Source organism: Panthera tigris, chromosome C1 (assembly GCF_018350195.1).
Source record: "Panthera tigris isolate Pti1 chromosome C1, P.tigris_Pti1_mat1.1, whole genome shotgun sequence".
NCBI classification, from domain to species: domain Eukaryota; kingdom Metazoa; phylum Chordata; class Mammalia; order Carnivora; family Felidae; genus Panthera; species Panthera tigris.
The window spans coordinates 180768023-180787925 of record NC_056667.1 but is presented as its reverse complement, the minus strand read 5'-3'; the positions used below and the strand labels follow the sequence as shown (position 1 = coordinate 180787925).

Below are 19903 nucleotides of genomic sequence, written 5' to 3'. Positions count from 1 at the left end.
TATTACTGTCAATTTCTCCCTCAATGTCTGTTAATACTTCATATATATAGATGCTTCAGTGTTGGGTGCATAAATATTTGAAATTATTATATCCTCTTGTTGGACTAATCCCTTTATCATTATATGATGCCCCTCTTTGTCTCTTGTTACTGTCTTTGTTTTAAAGTCTTATTTGTGGGATGCCTGGGTGGCTCAGTTGGTTAAGCATCTGACTGGCTCAGGTCATGTCTTATGGTGTGTGAGTTCAACCCCACATCAGGCTCTCTGCTGTTGGCACAGAGACTGCTTCTGATCCTGTTTCCCCCTCTCTCTGCCCCTCCACTGCTCGTACTCTCTCTCTCAAAAATAAATATTTTTTAAAAAGTCTATGTGTCCTCTCTAAGTATTGCCACCCCAGCTTTTTTTTTCTTCTTGTTCTATTGGCATGGTACATCTTTTTCCATACTCTTACTTTCAATCTGTATATGTCTTTAGGTGTGAGGTGAGTCTGTTGTAGTCAGTGTATAGATGGATCTTGTTTTTTATCCATCTGCCACCTTTTGTCTTTTGATTGGAGCATTTTGACCATTTAAATGTAAAGTAATTATTGATGTGTACATATTGCCATTTTTAAAATCAGTTTATAGTTGTTTTTGTAGTTCTTCTGTTTTTCTTGCCTTGTGATGACTTTCTGAAGTGTTAGGCTTGGCTTTCTCTTTATTTTTTTCTGTATATGTAAAAGATTTTGGGTTTGTGGTTACTATGAAGTTCATATATGGGATAAAGCTGTCAATATATATTAAGCTGATGGTCATTTAAGTTCAGACACATTCTAAAAGAACTTTTTTTACTCTCCCTTCAATGTTGTATGTATATATTGTCATATTTTACATCATTTTATTCGTAAGTTTCCTACTTTTAACTATGGCCTTTTTTTAAACTTAAAGAAGACCTTTTAATATTTCTTGGAAGACTGGTTTGGTGGTGATGAATTCCTTTAACTTTTGTTTGTCTGGGGAAACTCTATCTCTCCTTCAATTCTGAATGATAATATTAATGCTTTTAAAATTCTCCCTTTGACTTTTAACATTTTAATTATTGCAGTGCTGTGCACCTCCTTGCATTCATTTTGTTTGGAACTCTCTGTGCTTCCTGATCCTGGATGTCTGTTTCCTTCCTCAAGTTAGGGACATTTCAGCTATCGTTTCTTCAAATAAGTTTTCTTCCCCTTTCTCTCTCTTCTCCTTCTGGGACCCCTATAATACAAAATACTTGTTTGTCTGATGTTGTCCAAGAGATCCTTTAAGCTATCCTCAGTTTTAAAATTCTTTTTTCTTCTTGCTGTTGAGCTTGGGTGCTTTCCATGATCCTGTTTTCCAGATCACTGATCAATTCTTCTGCATCTGCTAATCTGTTGATTCTAGTGTGTTTTTCATTTCACTTAATTGTACTCAACTTGGATTTATTCCTCTTTATATTTTCTGTGTAGCTGTTGAAGTTCTCACTGAGTTCTACTCTTCTCTCCAGTCTGATGAGCATCTTTAGACTCTTTATCAGGTATATGACTTAGCTCTGTTTCATTTATTTTGTTCGGTGGGGGGGTTGTGATGTTCTTTCATTGGGAGCATATACATCTGTCTCCTCATTTTGCCTGACTTGTGTTTGTTGCTATGAATTAGGTGGAATAGCTACTTCTCCTAAACTCAAAGGAATGGTCTGTGTATGGTTGCCCCCTGAAAAATGTTTGTGCTTTGTGGCTTTGGCTGGCTGGAGCTGTGTCTGGTGTGGGTTATGGGTTTGGGGCACTATGTGCTGCAGCTGCCCTGGTGGGATGACTTAGCAGAAGTAGACATGGGCTGGGGTGGAGCTGGGGCTTTTCATGCAGAGGGTGCCCTGGCAGGATAGCTAAAACCAAAATAGGTGCCAGCCAAGGTGCCTCAAGTGCCCATGCAGGGACTGCCTTGGTGGGGGAGTGGACTTGTGCAGGCCAAGGTATGTCCTGGGGCAATCCATGCAGGGGATACCCTGGTGGGATGGCTGGGGCCAAAGGAGAGTACAATGCAGGGTTCCCAGAGTGCTTCATGCATGGAGTGCCCTGGCAGGGTGGCTGGAAACTGAGGCAGGCAGGGTTAAGAGTTCCTGGAGTGCTTTGCATAGGAGCTGTCTTGGTAGGAAGGCAGGAATCAAAGTAGGCATGAGCCGACAGGTCCCTGAGTGGTCTGTTCTGGGAGTGCCCTAGCAAGTCATCTGAAGCCAAGATGGCATAGGCTTGGAGTGTTCTGGGGTCCCTGGCATCTGTGCCACCTTGGCATGACAGCTGGGGCTGTAGTGAGCACTGACTAGGGTCCCGGTGTGCATTGCACTGGGCTGCCTTGGTGTGTTGGCTGAGGTTGATGTGGGCTAGGGGTCTGGGGCTCACTGAGGCAGTAGACTATGGTACCTCGACCTTGGTCCTGTCCACACTATTAAGGTGGAGGGAGAATGTAAACCATAGTGCTCACCAGCCCCTCTAAACCAGAGAGAATTCCAGCAGCTCCCTTGCCCTTGGTGGCCTTTTAGGGCTGGATCTTTTATTTTCCAGTTGCTCCTTTAAACTGTGGGGTTTTATCTGTGCCCAGGGTGTCTGGAGTTGGTGTGAGCTAGAGAGCTGGCACTCTAAGGCAGCAGCCTGGCTATGGTGGCCAGACCCTCCTCCTGTCTGGGTTATCAATGTAGAAGATGAATGTAAACCATGGTGCTTGCCAGCCCTTTGAACTTGGAATGAGTTCCAGCAGCTCCCTTGCCATTTGGCGAACTTTTAAGGCTGGATCTTTTATATCCTAGTTGCTTTTTTATTTTACTTTTTATTTGTTTTAAATGTTTGTTTTTGAGAGAGAGAGAGAGAGAGAGAGAGAATGTGTACGCATGTGTGCAAACAAGGGAGGGGCAGAGATAATGGGAGACAGGGGATCCTAAAGGGGCTCTGTGCTGACAGCAGAGAGCCCGATGCAGGGCTTGAACTCACAAATTGGGAGATCATGACCTAAGCTGAAATGACTGAGCCGCCCAGGTGCCCCTCTAGTTGCTCTTTTAAACCATGTCTCCCCCGCCCCCCTTGCCCTGAACAGACAAATCTGCTCAGTCCCTCAGTACTATCCCTCTCCTCTACAGTTTGCAATGTTGGGGGTAAGAATTCCCTTCCTTTGTGTGTCTTCATCTCTTGCCAGTTCTCTGTGGCCTCTTTATCTTTCGTTGTGCAGAAGCTATTCAGTTAGCCCTCAGCTCATCTGTAGGAGGAACTGCTCTATGAATGAGTGTTGATTTGGGGTCTCCATGGAGGAAGGGAGTTGAGAGTCTTCCTACACCACCATCTTGGACCAGAAGTCTGTATCTGATTGTTTTTACAATAGTAAGGTGGAGAGAATTTCAAGATCTTTTGTGAAGTTACAGAAATTTGATACAATTTATTTACAGATAGACCACTGTATCAATGGAATTAAAGGGACAAATCAGATATGCACATACACATATGCTGAAAGGTTTGAAAGGGATTCTCCCTCTGATGTAAGGGAAACTTGCTGGAAAGCTACCAATCGAGATGGCAGTGAAACCTGCTGGAGGTTGTCTGCCACTGGATCAGCCAGGTACCGCAGGCTGGGAAGCTGCCCAGGGGCAAGGATACTGACTGACTGCTGACAGCCACACCGTGAGAGCATTGAGGAAAAGCACTGGAACTACGAAGAGTCCCTTTTTCTTACAGTGTCCCTTTGAACCTTCTCTAATACTGTGCCAGCTGGAGAAATGTTTTTGGGTCCGGCTCGAGAACCATCAAGGAAGACAAAAAGGCATAGATGTGATGCTGAGAGCCAACACCGTTATAAGCGACCAAAGCACAACTTGTATTATCTCTTTTACAAATCCAAGTATCAGGCTCAATAGCACTTCTTACTTTAGATGAAATTCCTACAATAGAATTATTCTCTATTGCAAAGAAGACAAAGGTATTCTCTGAAAGTTATTGCAAGCAATATTTGTACTTGTTAGTAGTAATTGAGGGTATATTAGCCTTAGGATATAAAGGATTCAGAAAAAAAAAATTAGCGATGGAGAACAGAGACCAGGCTGAGGAAACTTTGGACACCATTTAGATTGAGATACATTCTGAGAAGAAGATAGGACCAGTTTTCCACTGAATTGTCTTGGCACTCCTGTCAAAAATCAATTGCCCATAAACAAATGGGTTTATTTCTAAACTTCCAATTCTATCTCTTTGATCTGTGTGTTTATCATTATGTAGTCTTCATTATTCTAGCTTTGTAGTAAGTTGTGAAATCTGGAAGTATGATTCTGCCAACTTTGTGCCTTTTCAAGATTATTTGGCTGTTCTGGGTCCTTATATTTCCATAAGTTTTATGATCAGCTTGTTTATTTCTACTAAAAAAAAATAGCTGAGATTTTGATAGGGAATGTGTTGAATCTGTAGATAATTTTGGGGGAAAGGGGTATTAATATTTGTCTTATAATCCATGAGCATGGGATGTCTTTTCATTTATTTAGGTGTCTTTTTTTTGTAAGTAATGTTTTATAGCTTTTATTGTACAAGTCTTATTAAATTTATTCCTAAGTATTTTATACTTTTTAATTCTATTATAAATGTTTCTTCAATTTTGGATAGTTCATTGCTAATGTTAGAAATACAATTGATTTTTTCCCCCCCATTGGTCTTGGATCCAGCAACATTGCTGAACTTATTCATTAGTTCTTATAATTTTTTGTGGATTCCTTATGAATTTCTGTACACAGTATTATACCATCTGTAGAGTATGTTTTAGAATATTTTGGAGGATATGTGTTTTTCTTAAATTAGACACTGTAGAATTTTGTCGAGTGAATCAATTATAGTATTAACAGAGTGAACAGTTATGGTTCTTTTTTTTCTTTGTATTATTTTCATGCAGGATAAATCTGCCGGCAAAGAAAACTCCAAGGCACCAGTAAGATTTTTACCACAATTGTCAATGGTAATTTACTAATATATCATCATACTTTATTGCTTTTATAATAAAAATGTACTAATGTTCATGCTTGCGAAGCAGTTTCTGAATTTCTGGTTTTATTTTTTTATTTTTTTGGGGGGAAGTATATTTTATTATTATTTTAATATAATTCAGTGTCAAGTTGGCTAACATACAGTGTGTAAAATGTACTCTTGGTTTTGGGGGTAGATTCTCATGATTCATCGCTTACATACATCACCCAGTGCTCATCCCAAGTGGTGTCCTCAATGCCCATCACCCATCTTCCCCTCTTTCCCACCATCCCCCCCCATCCACCCTCAGTTTGTTCTCTGTATTTAAGAGTCTTTTATGGTTTGCCTCCCTCCCTCTCTGTTTGTAACTATATTTTTTCTCCTTCCCTTCCCCCCTGGTCTTCTATTAAGTTTCTCAAGCTCCACATATGAGTGAAAACAGAGGATACCTGTCTTTGACTAACTTAATTCACTCAGCAGGATACCAAAAATCCGGAAGCTTCACAAATTGACATGTCATCCTTGCGCAGGGGCCGTGCCAATCTCTGTATCGTTCCAATTTTAGTGATATGTGCTGCCGAAGCGAGCACTGAATTTCTGGTTTTAAATTCTGTGCTCCATTGAACTATTTTCCGATGGAGAGCACCCAGGATGAACATATCTTGGGGAAAAATAACTACCTTAATGAGGGAAATTCTAAGTTACAACTACCGGTTTGCACGGAATATTTGAGTAATCTGAGTAAAAGAATTGTGAAGATGGGCTGGCAGAAGCAGTATTGGAATCAGGAAACAATATAGCTTTGTCACTAATGGCTCTGTGACGCTGGTGACTCACCTACCTCTTGGAGCCCCAGTTTCTCAGTCTTAAAATGAGAAAAGCTGATTGAATGATCTTTGAGGAGATGCTTCTTCCAGCGCTAAAATGTGATTTCTTGGATTTTGACATCCTTTGTCATTATTTTGAGTTTATTTTTCTATGGAAGGGGCAGTTAATAGTTTTAGTTGATAACGTGCTTTAGTTGATAAAGTGTTAGGTTTTACTGCAATAAAATGTACTCTCTAGTACTTTTATGTTGTGTTTAATTGAGTGACACTCTGGTGATTCCTGGAAGTTGAGTGTGAGTAGAGGTTCAATGCAAACATTATTTGTTTTGAAATATCTTCTAAAAACTCAGAATGAACTATAAAATCTGGATTGCTTCATGCAGAGATGATTCCTAATAATAAGAAAGACTTTTTCAGCTTAAAAATCTCAAATGAAATTTTGTTAGCGAATGTTCTTGAACATTTCAAAGTACGTGTTGTGATCGTGACTGTTTTTATTGATAATGCCAAGATTACCATACTGGGTTCTATAAAATAATAAAATCATAGCATCTTTTTTTTAGTTCTGCAAATCTCTCTGCTTTCTAGTTTTAAAGACTAAGATCCGAAATAGATATTTTCCCTTTAAAAATTTAACAAATTTTAAAACTGGAAAACCAATTACCATTAGTTTTATTTTTATGTTACTAGTATATACGCTTGGAAATCTCAACAAAATTTAAATTTACTTACTGAACAAATATTCAATGGCTGAAACAAATAATTCTTTGTAGCCATCAAATGTATACAATGATTTTGTTGCCTGATTTAAGCCATATACTATGTTGTTATTCGACTGTATCTTCGTATTTTTCTTTGTATCTTTTTGGGTTGTAGGGCTTTTTAAAGGTAAGTAATACTTTTAAGAGATTTTTTAAAAGTAATCCATTGAGTAAAAAATATTGTCATCTGAATATTAAGGTTTGCACTTAGATGGCATTTTTGTAGCTGTAGTTAAGACCTAGAATGATTTTCATTATAGACTTTCATGCTTCTGTAGTTGAAATCAAGGATGATTCAGCACTGGTGGTTCCCAATGCCTGTGAACTGGTGACCAGATTCTCCTCCTTCCTGCACACCACACTTATAGCACTCGGACGTCCTAAACCCTTTATGGAGCACGATGGGAGTGAAAGAATGGAAGGGCAGACAGAAGGATGGAAGAGCATTGATTTTTTAAGATGTCTTAGCTTATTACCTGTGAAAGAAGAGCCTGAAAAAAGGACTTGTATGTACTTTATTTGGGAAGTGATCCCAGGAAGCAGAAATAAGAGATTAAGGAGAGTAAAACTAGGAAGAAAGAAAAGCCAATCTGAGCATGTGTCAGTAAGTTCATTGCCACATTAACTGGCGGTGATCCTGCCATGACCTTCTGAGGAGCTTATACACTGCTTCCTGAAATTGTTGACCTGAGTATGATTAGGGAGTAGCATTTATCCATCAACTCTCATCCCACATAGGTGGAGGTTACTCCTGGGATTGTTAACTTTCACCCACTTCTGGTTCCTCCTATATGTGTGCAGAGTGGGCTACCTTGAGAGTCCCATTATATGGCATTGGAGAAACCCCACAGCAGAAAGCAAAGGACATTTTCTTGAGGTGAAACACTGTCATTCTATGTGAATTGAAGCCAGCCGAGAACTGTTCACTACAACCATGTGTGGAATCAGAGGCAAAGCCAGGAGGATGGGATGGGAAAGGATGTAAGGCACAAGATTTGTCATTTGAAGTCCCTTAGGGCCCTTCTCACAAGACTGCCAAAGAAGAGGGTAAGGGTAGCATATGCCTAGGTCATCACTGGTTAGGAAACTGCAGACTAAAATAGAACTGCTTGTCAGCAAAAGTATGTAGATACTAATTTAAAGTCTACCCGTCTGATCTTATTGAAGAGCAACCTTAGTTAGGTGGTATTTTGGCTTCTGTGTGGCTGTTCTTTTTGGTTAGCCAGAGAACCACTACATATAAAATATTCTATTAGACGTATATTCTGTACTGCAATATAAGGAAACATGAAGGCCCTCACTGTTTACCCAGGGCAAAAAGGGTAAAAAAGGTGTTGACAGGACTGGGGTTGATGGCTCAGCATGCAGAGTGGGTGGTGTAGAGATTCTAACTCAGAATGACTTAGAGTGAATGTTTGTGTAAGAGGCTGGGGTTGAGCAACGTGTTCTGTACATCTGTGATGGCTGCTATACAGTAGACCTCACATGAATTCCTTCTGTCTTGGTGTGAACATTCCAGGTCACTTGGACCATATGTCACAACCTTTTCTCTCTATTGTCTACAACCTCATTCTTACCATACCTCATTCTTGCTAACAGAAAGCCTTCCACTTTGAGATACCTGTTGCACATTTCAGCTTGCAAACTTAATGCTCATGTTTCCCTCCACATCCTGGGGTTCGCTAGGAATTGTAGAAAATGTTTGTAGTACAGCACTGGATATTCACCTGATTTGATGTTGCACTTTGGTAAATACTGTTTGAAGCTCGTTGCAACTTTTTTCTTTTTTTAAACATTTTTTAAAATTTTGTTTTCTTTAGTTACACTTTTGGGGGGGGGGCTTGGTTAACCAATTTTGTTTCTAAGATAAAGTTAAAATTAAAACCCATTTATCCAGCTCTATAAGACTGAATTAGTAGGTTGAGATGGAGTGGGATGAAGGGCTGGGAGAGCAGGATAGACACACACACACATTCTATTTCAGGCAGGGTTTAAACAATAAACGAATTACCAAAAGAGTGCTATTCCTATTCAAAGAGACCACTTGCAATTGGAGTTAAAGAAAATCTAAACTTTTTTGATCTTGGTCTTGAAGAAAGAGCTGGACTGTAACAAGGAAGTACTGAGGGGACAAACTGATGGGTCTCTTTGTTAGCATATTTATTACCAGCTGACCTACCAGACCCCCAAATTTTAGAGACTTAACCCAACAGAGATTGCCCCTTCCTTGCATGAAGTCTGATGTGGGTCAGAGAGTCCCCTTCCACCCTCTACCTATGCCACTGTGAACATGGGGTCCCCTCACTGCAGGTAGCAGGGGCGGGAGAGTAGAGAAGGCACAGCAGCTCTTACACATCTTACACGTCAGTGCTCACATTTCATGGGCCAGCACAAGTCCTGTGGCTACAGAGTAACCAAGAGAAGCTGGGAAATGATGTGGTTCAGGGCGTATTGAGGAGGCTTTGAAAACCAGGGTGATGACTTGTGCCTGCTTTAATAGGGGGCTTTCTGATATTTCTGAGCAGGCAGCAGTATGATCAGACCATGTCCTGGGAAGGTTATGGTGACCGTCAGTTCCTAGCATTTTCTCTAAATTAAGGCCCATATCTCCTGTTGCCTGGATTAATTTTAAAAACCACTAAATTATTCTCCTTGCCAACTCTAGTCTCCTCTTTGTATATCTTGTTTACTGTTGTAAGGACCATTTATAAAAAATCCCTTTGAATGGCCTTGTATGGTAAATAAGATAAAAATAGAATTTATCACCCAAACTGAGATGCCATTGAGAGTGAAATTCCTACTAATTATGCTTGGGAAAGAGCTATATGCTGGGACTGTCCCAGCAAACTGGGACTTGAGGTCACCTCAAGAGGATTACAGTGGCTCTCTGTTACCAACCAGGCCAGTCAAGCCCCAAACACTTATGCTTCATAATATAGCAGCACCCCCCCCCCCCATCCAGCTTTTCCTCACTCTTGATTTGGGTTCCTACTCAAACAAAACCTCTACAAAGTGGTCTCACTACCCCATCTAACTTAGCACTTCTCTACCTTTTGCTATCTCTTTACCCAATTTTATTTTTCTCCATTGTACTTATTACTTGCTTACATTATATATATAATAATATATAATGTCTATTATGTATTACTTATATATAATATATAAAATATATATTATATGTATATAATATATATTATATATAATGATTTTTTTCTGAAATGGCTGTTTATACCCACGAGAATGTAAGCTCCAAGAAGGAATAGGCTTTGTCCTGTCAGTGACTGTAGATCCAGTGTCTGAAAGAAAACCCAGCACATGGTAGGTGTTCGGTAAATCATTGTGCAATAAGACAGTGGTTATACTTTACACTTCGGTTGGGCCAAGTCCCTTTACCTTTGACCCCAATGTCCTCTCCTAAGCCTGATGTACTCATTTAGCTTCCAAGTCCTCATTCATGAATGTTCCCTCTGTCTTCAGTAAGCCCATTGCTGTCCTTTTCTGTGGAGATCCAACTATGCCTCAAGGATTGGCTTTCATCCTTTCCCTCTTTGAAACTGTCTGCGAATACTCTGCTCTACACCATCTCCCTTCCAGGATGAAAGCATATAGTTTTTAATATTAACTAGACTGTGTGCTTTGTAGGGGCAAAGATGTCCTATAAAGAGTCCTTATCTATACAATATGCACAAAAGTGGCACACTACCTTAGAATTTTAAAGAGAATTAAATGAGATAATTCATGTAAACTTCTTAGAACAAATATGCAACACATAGCATGATCATTATAAAATATATTCTAATCCTATTTCTTGTTTTACATACTAAGACTTCAACATCCAGTATATATTTAATATATACTTAAACATATACTCTTTGTTTTTTTAATGTTTATTTATTATTGAGATGCAGAGCATGAACAGGGGAGGGGCAGAGAGAGGGGGAGACACAGAATTGGAAGCAGGCTCCCGGGTCTGAGCTGTCAGCACAGAGCCCGATGTGGGGCTCGAACTCACAAACTGCAAGATCATGACCTGAGCCAAAGTCAGACACTTAACCGACTGAGCCACCCAGGCGCCCCAAACATACACTCTGAAACATGTCTCACTTCAGATGAGTGACATTTAAAGGTGTTGATAGTTGCAGGCGGCTAGTGGATGCTGTTTTAGACAACATAGCTTTCAAGAATAGAAGAATAGACATAAGGAACAGCCACTCCTTCTATGTCTAAGGCAGAGTGGTCAAGGGAGAAACTTGGAAGAGCCATCCCTTCCTCAAAGCTTAGACAAAGACCTCTTGGGGAGGGGTTGGCTGTGGCCCACTTGGGTGGCAAAGATGTTTGCAGAGATGCTGCAGGCTGGGAGTTGAGTACTTAGAATACTTTCTAAGTATTGTGGGATACCACCTTTCTTTCTTTCCTTGCTACAAAGGAAGTCACTCTAAGACAAATGATGAGAAGTTTAAAGTTGGTCTTTGAATGTTTTTGATGACCTATACCTTGCAGTAGATCCTCTGTAAAATTGGTTGAGTGAATCAATTGTGCCATTAAGAGTGAACAGTTTTCCTCCTATTTTTCATGCAGGATAAGTCAGCCAGCAAAGAAAAAGGCAAGACCCCAGGAAGAGTTTTACCCCAGTTGGCTACGGTAATTTACCTATATACTGGATCTTTGCCATTTTGAAAATGTCTTTCAAACTTGTAAATAAGTAACTGAACATCAGATTTTGAATTTTGGTCTCCATTTGATTATTTTCTGTTGGAGAAATTCTATGAGGTACACATATTAGGAAAAATAACTATCTTAAAGTAACTGTAAGCTATAATTTCCTGGTATGTCAAGAATATTTCAATATTCCAGATAAAAGAATTTCCAAGATGGGCTAGCAGAAAGTTTATCAGTATTGGAGTTAGGAAGTGAGGTCTCAGGGTACAGCTTTGTCACTAATGGCTTTAGTATCTGAAAGGATCATTTATCTCTGTGAGCTGCAGTTCCTGTGTTTGAAAATGAGAAGAGTTGGTTTCTTTGAGCTGTATCTTCCAGCACTGAAACACTATGCCGCAGAAGAGTCCTTAGATCTTGGTATCCTTTTAAAAATTATTATGTTTAGATTATCAATGTGCTATGGTAGAGGCAGTTTGTAGACTCTTTCATTTGGTAAGTGCTGGGTATGATATGCTTCACTGTAATAAATTTTACCAGTGACTTTGCTAGTAATGTGGAGTTTAATGCCATCGAGCTGTGCCCTTGTGACCTCTGGAAGTTGGATTTAGGTGGAGGTTCAATGCAAACAGTATTTTTTTCTAACTGTGATAAAAGACACCTAACAAAAAACTTACCATTCTAACTATTTTTAATTGAACCATAGCTCAGTGGCATTAAGGGCCTTCACATTGTTGTGCATCCATCACCGTCCTCCATCTCCAGAACTCTTTTCATCTTTGCAAACTGAAGCTCTGTGCCCATTAAACAGTATCTCCTTTGTGTCCTGAGCCCATGGCAGCTAGCATTCTACTCTCTGTCTTTATGTGTTGGACTGCTCCAGGTAGCTTGTGTAAGTGGAACCATACATTTGTTCTTTGAGGCCTGGCTTTACTTAGCATAACGCTTTCGAGGTTTATCTAAAGATTATTTTTTTGAAAGATAATTTAAAAGCTACAAACAAATTATAAAATTGAATTTGTGTTGCTTTTTTTTTTTATTTTTTTTTTTAACATTTATTTATTTTTGAGACAGAGAGAGACAAAGCATGAACGGGGGAGGGTCAGAGAGAGGGAGACACAGAATCCGAAACAGGCTCCAGGCTCTGAGCTGTCAGCACAGAGCCCGACGCGGGGCTCGAACTCATGGACCATGAGATCATGACCTGAGCTGAAGTCGGCCGCCCAACCCACTGAGCCACCCAGGCGCCCCGAATTTGTGTTGCTTTATGTACAGAAGATTCCTGATAATTTTAAATGAATGACAGTTTTCACCTGGGAAACTTAAGAGTTAATGTTCTTAAATGAAAGATTTTGAATATTACAAAATATAAATGTTGAAAATTTATTCATTTTTGAGAGACAGAGAGAGCACAAGCAGGGAAGTGCCAGAGGGAGAGGGAGATCAGAATCTGAATCAGGCTCCAGACTCTGAGCTGTCAGCACAGAGCCTGACGTGGGGCTCGAACCCACAAGCTGTGATATCATCACCAAGCTGAAGTCGGATACTTAACCTACTGAGACACCCAGGTGCCCCTACAAAACACAAATTTTATTTTATTTTATTTATTTATTTTTTTAAATATTTATTTATTTTTGAGACAGGGAGAGACAGAACATGAATGGGGGAGCGTCAGAGAGAGAGGGAGACACAGAATCCGAAACAGGCTCCAGGCTCTGAGCTGTCAGCACACAGCCTGATGTGGGGCTCGAACTCATGGACCACGAGATCATGACCTGAGCCGAAGTCAGATGCTCAACCGACTGAGCCACCCAGGTGCCCCCAAAACACAAATTTTAATTAAAAACATGTTTTTGTGGATGACACCGGAGTATCATGCCAAGTTCTGTAAAATTCAGCCATAGAATGCTTTCCCTAGTTCTACAAAATATATTGTAGATTTTATAGTTTAAAAGACAAGACTTGAAATAAAATAGACATTTTCTTTTGAAAACTCAACAAATTTTAACCCCCCCTCCAAAAAAAAAAAATATTATTCTGAGTTCATTGTGTCTGGTTAGCATAGAGGGTTTAGAAATGTAAACCTAAATTTTCTTATTTACTATTCACTGGCTGAGTTGCATAATAATCCTTTCCTGTTGGTGGCATATAATAGTCTACAACACTTTTGTTGGCTGCTTTAAGCCTGGTTTTATGTTCATATGTATCTTAGGTTTTTTTTCTCAGCATTCTCTGTGTTTTATATGTTACAAGGAAAATAATATTTTCAAGAGATGTTCTTATAAACCCATTGACTTAAAAAAAACAGCAAAGTACTTTCATTTGAATATTAAGGTTTACACTTGGATGAAATGTTCCAGCAGTAGTTAAGACCTAGAATGATTTTTCACTACAAGGCTTCATGCTTCTAGAGAAGATCCCTGTAGTTGAAATCAAGGGTGACTCAGCACAGGTAACTCCCATTGTCAAAAAAAAAAAGCAGGTTTTTTTATTTGTTTTGTCTTTTCTCACCCTCTCTGCACTCCTCACTCATAGCACCCCCACAAATATTAAGTCCTTTATGGAGCAAGATGAGACTAAAGGAATGGAAAGGCAGTCAGAATGGAAGAGCATGGATCTTTAAGTTGCCTTAGCTTGTTTTCCTGCGAAAGAAGAGCCAGAAATAAGTTCATTTGGGAGCAGGAGTAAGGATTGCAGAGAGTAAAAAGTAGGAAGAAGCCTGTGCAAGTATGGGCTTTCTATCAACGTGGTCTGGATCCGAGAGGAAGATAGAGATTCTGTCGTCTGTAAAATGTGTATTTTACTTTCAAATCCACCCATCTGGGTTTCTCGATAAGTCCTAGGTTCCAGCAGCAGTGGGTCTGTGTTCTGGTATTGCAGTAATTGGCCTGAGCTAATTTTTGTTGTCTTTTTAGAAGACCTAGCTGTTTTCCTGTCTGCCACAGTCCCCACCAGCCTCTCTTGTTCCCCAGCACTGAAGCTGAGTGCCAATTAGCCATCATCACTAGCCTTCCTCCCTCTTTTATGAGATCTGCCTACGTCTTTTAAGTATAAGAATATATGAACCCTGCCTTCGAGTGTGGAATAAATCCGTGAGTTGCCGAAGTACGAGACAACTGCTTAAAGCTATGAGAACAGGAAGATCTTTTGGAGCTGGAATGCAGAGAAGCTCATTAGCATTGGAGCCCAGCAGAGAGTCCTTCTCATTAAAATGGAAGGCCTAAAAATCACTTGCCAGTGTTTGGGGGGGAGGGGAGGAGGCTCTCCGGAATGCCCACCCTAGTGTTATGTAACAGATGCCCGCATCAAACTAGCATCAGAGCCTTTGGTAATGTCTCCCAAATGTCACACGCCACAGCCATTCACAGGCTTGAACAAGGTTTGCTGTGGAGTGTGCCTTCTTTCCAGATGTCCGGATTTGTTTGAGAAAATGTCTGTGCTTATAAATACTCCTGCATTTCATGAAAAAAAAAAAGTGGTTTTTTTTGTTTGTTTTTTTCTGACCTTGTTGATTAATGCTGTTTGCATTTCCTGTTCCAGGTGAGCACAAAGCCCCAGTGGCAGCAGGCAGCTCCGTCATTCCATTTGACTGTAAAGCAGGCTGATGAGATTCCTGAACAGTTTAGCGTTAAAAATGAACAGTCCTATGGTAAGAACTTTATTCCAACTTAGACTTAAGGAAATTCTCTAGAGGGAAAAAAAAATCGTACAACATTTTAGTTGAGAGTAGTGAAATTGTAAAACTGAAATGACATTTATGTCAAGTAGGAAAATTTATCCCAAATGTTTTCCCTTGTAAAATAACTGATTCCAGTTCGTAATTATTTCAGGCTGTTGTAAATGCTATAAAAGCTGATATTTTAAGAATTGGTGTTTATGTTAAAACTTTGATTTATTGTAGTCAGAATTTGCCTCTGCATGAAAGCCTTTTTTTTCTGAGAGTGATTTTAAGAAGTTGTAAATTTTGCTTCCAAATTAGTCATTTTAATATTTTTTTACTTTTTATTTTATTGAGTCCTCAGATTGATTACATTGAATATTAACATTTTTCTCATCATGGTTCTTTAAATTTTGAGATAGTTTTGTGTTATTTTAATCATATTTTTAATCTTCATTTTAAGAAGGTTCTATGTAAATTAATTGAAAACTAGAGTTATTAGCATATTAATCAAAATATAAATGAATATTCTTGAAATAGTCAAAGGTTTCTATTATGTTTAACTTCCTAAGACTGAAAGAAAGGTAATTGTACTTACGGTAACTTGAGAACTTACAGTGTGTAGCTTTTTCTTGAAAGTTGCTTTAGCATTTTATTCTAACCACTTAAATGTTTTAGCTTACTTTTTAGATGACTAACTTATGCTTTTTTTAAAAAAAAATTCAAGCTGAATACATGGAACATTTTGGCAAAAAGGGCAAAATACTAGACCAAATGGAGGATAATTATGCTGGACCATCTACTTCCAAATCCAAGAGCAAATTTCCACATAAAGAACGAGAAAACTTTAGAAGCACTCTTGTTAATGTCATTATGTAAGTTCTATAAGCTAAGCAGTATGTGTTAACCTTGTTAGAACCCCGGGTAACTTTTTATCTAAAAGTATAACAATTCCATGCATCTCTAAGGATGCCCCAAAGCCTTGTTGGAGTGAGGTCAGAGTACAAATAAAGACTGAGCTTAACCCTATGAAGTGTGTCTCACTTATTAAATATCACAAACGAAAAAGGTACTGATGTTAATGCTGATGTTGGCTGAGGGAGCACAATGTCTGGGAGCTCCGGTCATGGCCACCGTGGCTGGTGGAAGATAAGGTGTGGGTTTCCTCCCACCCCCATCTCTTCTGCTCAGGTAATGTGGTGTTGGGGGTCTCCTTGTCTACAAAAACAAGGAATTGGGGTGAAGTGATCAGCCTTGTGAGCAGGGCTGGGCTTGCCAGTTCTGAGTTGTAAGTCCGCTTAGAAGAGCAGTGCAGATTTAAGTCACTAGTGCCTCTTTACCTGTTTCCTCACTGCTTCTTGCTAGATGCCTGCTACACTCTTTGTTTATGACTCTCTAGGCACCCAAGCTGCCATTTGTGAACATAATTTCATGACACGTTGCAGGAAGTAACTTGCCCACAGAGTCCTGTTTTACTGTCCCCATGTGGTACTTCAGTGGCCAAATGGTCACCTTGAAAGGGGGACAGTGGGTACTGTGGGCTGGCAAAGGGATTTTGTGGGAGCCCTGTGCAGCCGGCTTGCAGGTGTGCACCTCTGCTAGAGTTGTTTGAAGTTTGCCTTTGCCCGTAGGATCTTACCAGCTTGGCCCACTTTTTTGGATTAAGCACTCTTGCGTTCCACAAACTGTGTGAAATCAAAACCCCAAACCATGGGCTGGGTAGCTTACAAAGTCTTGGAAGCAACTTTTTCTGTGCCCAGCATCCTGGCTAAGACAGATGATCTTTCTTGACACAACTTCCTGTGCCTGTCACTTCTGGTCCTTATCTGCTTGAGGATAGAGCTGGTCTTGGGTTTTAGCTTCACACAAGGGGCCTCACTTTGAATTCTTCATTTCACTCAGCCCTATGGAATCATCTCCTCACCTCCTGATTGACATGGGCTTTAAAGTCCAAGGCCCTGGACCCCATAAATGTAGCCTCAGGATTTTGATGATTGCCATTCCATTTTTTTTTTCTCCTGAGTATTTCCTTTTTTTTTTTTTTTGTGAGCTCATCTATGCATTCAAAAGGAACGTGCCATATTCTCCAACATTTATAGAATGGTACTGGGAGGTTTTTCAGATTATCTTTGTTGTTGTAGTAAAACAAACAGTAGTCTCTTTTTAGTCATTTTATGTCATTTTTTAGTTATGCCTTTTATAAATAGGATATGGATAGATATATTGAAATTCAATCTTAGAGTTTCTATACTTTAGTATTATGTTTAATCCCATTTATAGTTGTTGGCATTTCATATACATGTGTGCTTCTACCAATTTATTTTGTACTTTGTGTTTACTATATATTTACTATATTGCCTTTGCTTCTTTTTTCTTTTTTCTGCTTTCTATTGAATTGAATTTTCTCTCTTCTCCCTTTATTTCTATTGGCTTAAAAGCTATCAAACACAGTGGTTACCCTAACATTTATTTATTTTTAATATTTTTGAATGTTTATTTTTGAGAGAGAGAGTGCAAGCAGGGGAGGGGCAGAGAGAGGGAGACACAGAATCCGAAGCAGGCTCCAGGCTCTGAGCTGTCCGTACAGAGCCCGACACAGGGCTTGAACTCACGGACCTTGAGATAATGACCGGAGCTGAAGTTGGATGCTTAACCGACTGAGCCACCCAGGCACCCCTGGTTACTCTAATATTTAAAACCACATATTGTAATTTATACTTTTTAACGTTTAAAATTCAATTTTATCTGTCTTGCCCCTGAATAACACAAAGGGATCTTGGACTGCTCTAACTTAGCTCTAAACTTTCCTTGGCATTCTCCATGTGATCATTCTTCATTTTATTTCTACTAATATTTTTATAATATTTTAGTTCTACCAGGTCCTTATATTCCGCATACTTTTTTTCTTAACGCTGAGATTTACTAACATGTTTTCTAATTTCTTGGAAAATTGCCTTTGCATTGTACTCTTCTGGGTGCATTTTCTGTTTTGCTGAAGTTCATCCTTCAGTAGTTGTTTAGTGAGAATCTACGGGGAATTAACTTGAGACAGTCATCTCTGTAAAGGTCTCTGTTTTGTCCTTACCCCTGAATTAATGACAAAGCTGGCTACAAAATGAAAGGATAATTGCAATTTTTACCTTATATCTGAAAACTTTGGGTGAAAAATATTAGCCAGGGCGCCTGGGTGGCTAAGTCAGTTAAGTGTCTGAGTCTTGATTTCTGCTCAGGTCATGATCTCACAGTCCATGGGATCGAGCTCAGTGTTGGGCTCTGTGCTGACAGCATGGAGCCTGCTTGGGATTTTCTCTCTCCCTCTCTCTCTGCCCCTTCTTCAGGTTGTACACACATGTTCTCTTTATCTCTCAAAATAAATAAACTTTAAAAGACAAAAAAATTGGTTAATATTTTTATTTTATGTATTGTTTTTCCCCAGCTTTATTAAGATATAATTGACAAATAAAATTGGAATATGTTTAAAGTGTACGATGTGAGAATATACGTATATATTGTGAAAGGATCCCCACAGTCAAGTTAGTTAACACATCCATCATCTCACATCTTCACCTTTTTTGTGTGTGTGTGATAACGCCTAAGTTCAACTTTTAGCAAATTTCAGTCATATAATAGAGTACTATCAACTGTAGCCACCATGACTTGTATCATTGTTGATGAGAAGCCTACATCACTCTATTTGTCATTACTTTATTTGCACTCTGTATTTGTACTCTGTCAACCTGTCTTTCTTTTCCTGAATATTTTATTTTCAAAGCCTTCTAGAGAGGCTTAAAAATGGCTTCTTTGAGATATAACTTACATACCATTAAATTCCTCAAGGTTAAGTGTACAATTGAATGAATTTTAGTAAATTTCTACAGTTCAACCTTAACCAAAATCTAGGTTTAGAATATTTTCATCATCCATAAAAATTTTGTCCGTTTCCATTAATTCTCTCTACCACTGGTTGCCCCAGGCAATCATTGATCTGTGTTCTGTTTTTATAGTTTTATCTTTTCTAAAATTTTATATAAACGGATTCCTAGAATATGTTTTTTTAATCCATTCATTTTGTTTATTTTTGTAGTTTTGGGCTATTTGAAAGTGCTACTATGAATGAACATTTGAGTGCAAGTCTTTTTGTGGATATGTTTTCATTTCTCCTGGCTAGATGCCAAATTATAGAAATGATTGTATAGTAGGTATATGTTTAACTTTTAAAGATATTGCTGAACTGTTTTCCAAGTGGCTATACCATTTGACAAACCCACAAGCAGTGTATGAAGAGGTTTCTAGTTTTTCCACATCCTTGTCCACACTTTTTTTGTTTTGTTTTGCTTATTCTAGCCATTCTAGTAGATGTGTTATTTTATCTTATTATGGCTTTAAAATTATATGCCCCTAATGACTAATGATAATGGGCATCTTTTCTGGTGGTTGTTTGACATTCATATAATTTCTTTGAAATGTGTATTTAAATCTTTTGTCCACTTTTAAAAAATTAGGTTGTTTATCTTTCTACTAATGCATTGGACAAGTGCTTGAAATAATTCCTATGCAAGTCTTTTATTAGATCTATCTTTTGAAAATATTTTCTTCCAGGTTGTGCCTTATCTTTTCATTTTCTTAATGGTATTTTTTGGAAAGTGAAAGTGTTAAATTTTGATGAAGCTCACATTTATTAATTTTTTCTTTGGTTGATGCTTTTGGAGTCATATCTAAGAATCCTTTTCTGTCACAAGATTTTCTATGTTTTCTTAGTTTATTCTTAAAACAGCTTTACCTCTTATATTTATGTGCATGATTTAGTTTATCGTATGAGATAGGGTTCAGGTTCAATTTTTTGGATATAGATATCTAAATGTTTCAGCCCCCTTTGTTGAAAAGACTATTCCCATTGAATTAGGTTGGCACCTTTGTCAAAAATCATTTGACCATATATGGGGTTCTGTTTCTGGTCCATTGGTCTATATTTCCATGTTTCCACCACTACTATTCTGTCTTGATCACTCAAACT

General features: G+C 38.8%; 1 protein-coding gene and 1 non-coding gene across 4 annotated transcripts in view; one reads left to right on the top strand and one right to left on the bottom strand.

The window, feature by feature from the left end:
* Window positions 1-19903, top strand: part of DNAH7 (dynein axonemal heavy chain 7) — a 264436-nt gene that overhangs the window by 7434 nt on the left and 237099 nt on the right. The window contains exons 2-5 of one of the 3 annotated variants that reach the window (XM_042994954.1): window positions 4917-4952; window positions 11154-11216; window positions 14772-14880; window positions 15617-15764. In XM_042994954.1, coding sequence (XP_042850888.1) covers window positions 4917-4952; window positions 11154-11216; window positions 14772-14880; window positions 15617-15764 — 356 coding nt within the window. Of the gene's footprint in view, window positions 1-4916; window positions 4980-11153; window positions 11217-14771; window positions 14881-15567; window positions 15765-19903 lie in introns of those variants that run through there. The other 2 variants (XM_042994953.1, XM_042994955.1) reach the window with 2 other exon arrangements.
* On the bottom strand, window positions 5473-5577 carry LOC122241664. The gene has a single exon (XR_006221903.1). It is a non-coding gene; the product is annotated as a U6 spliceosomal RNA (small nuclear RNA).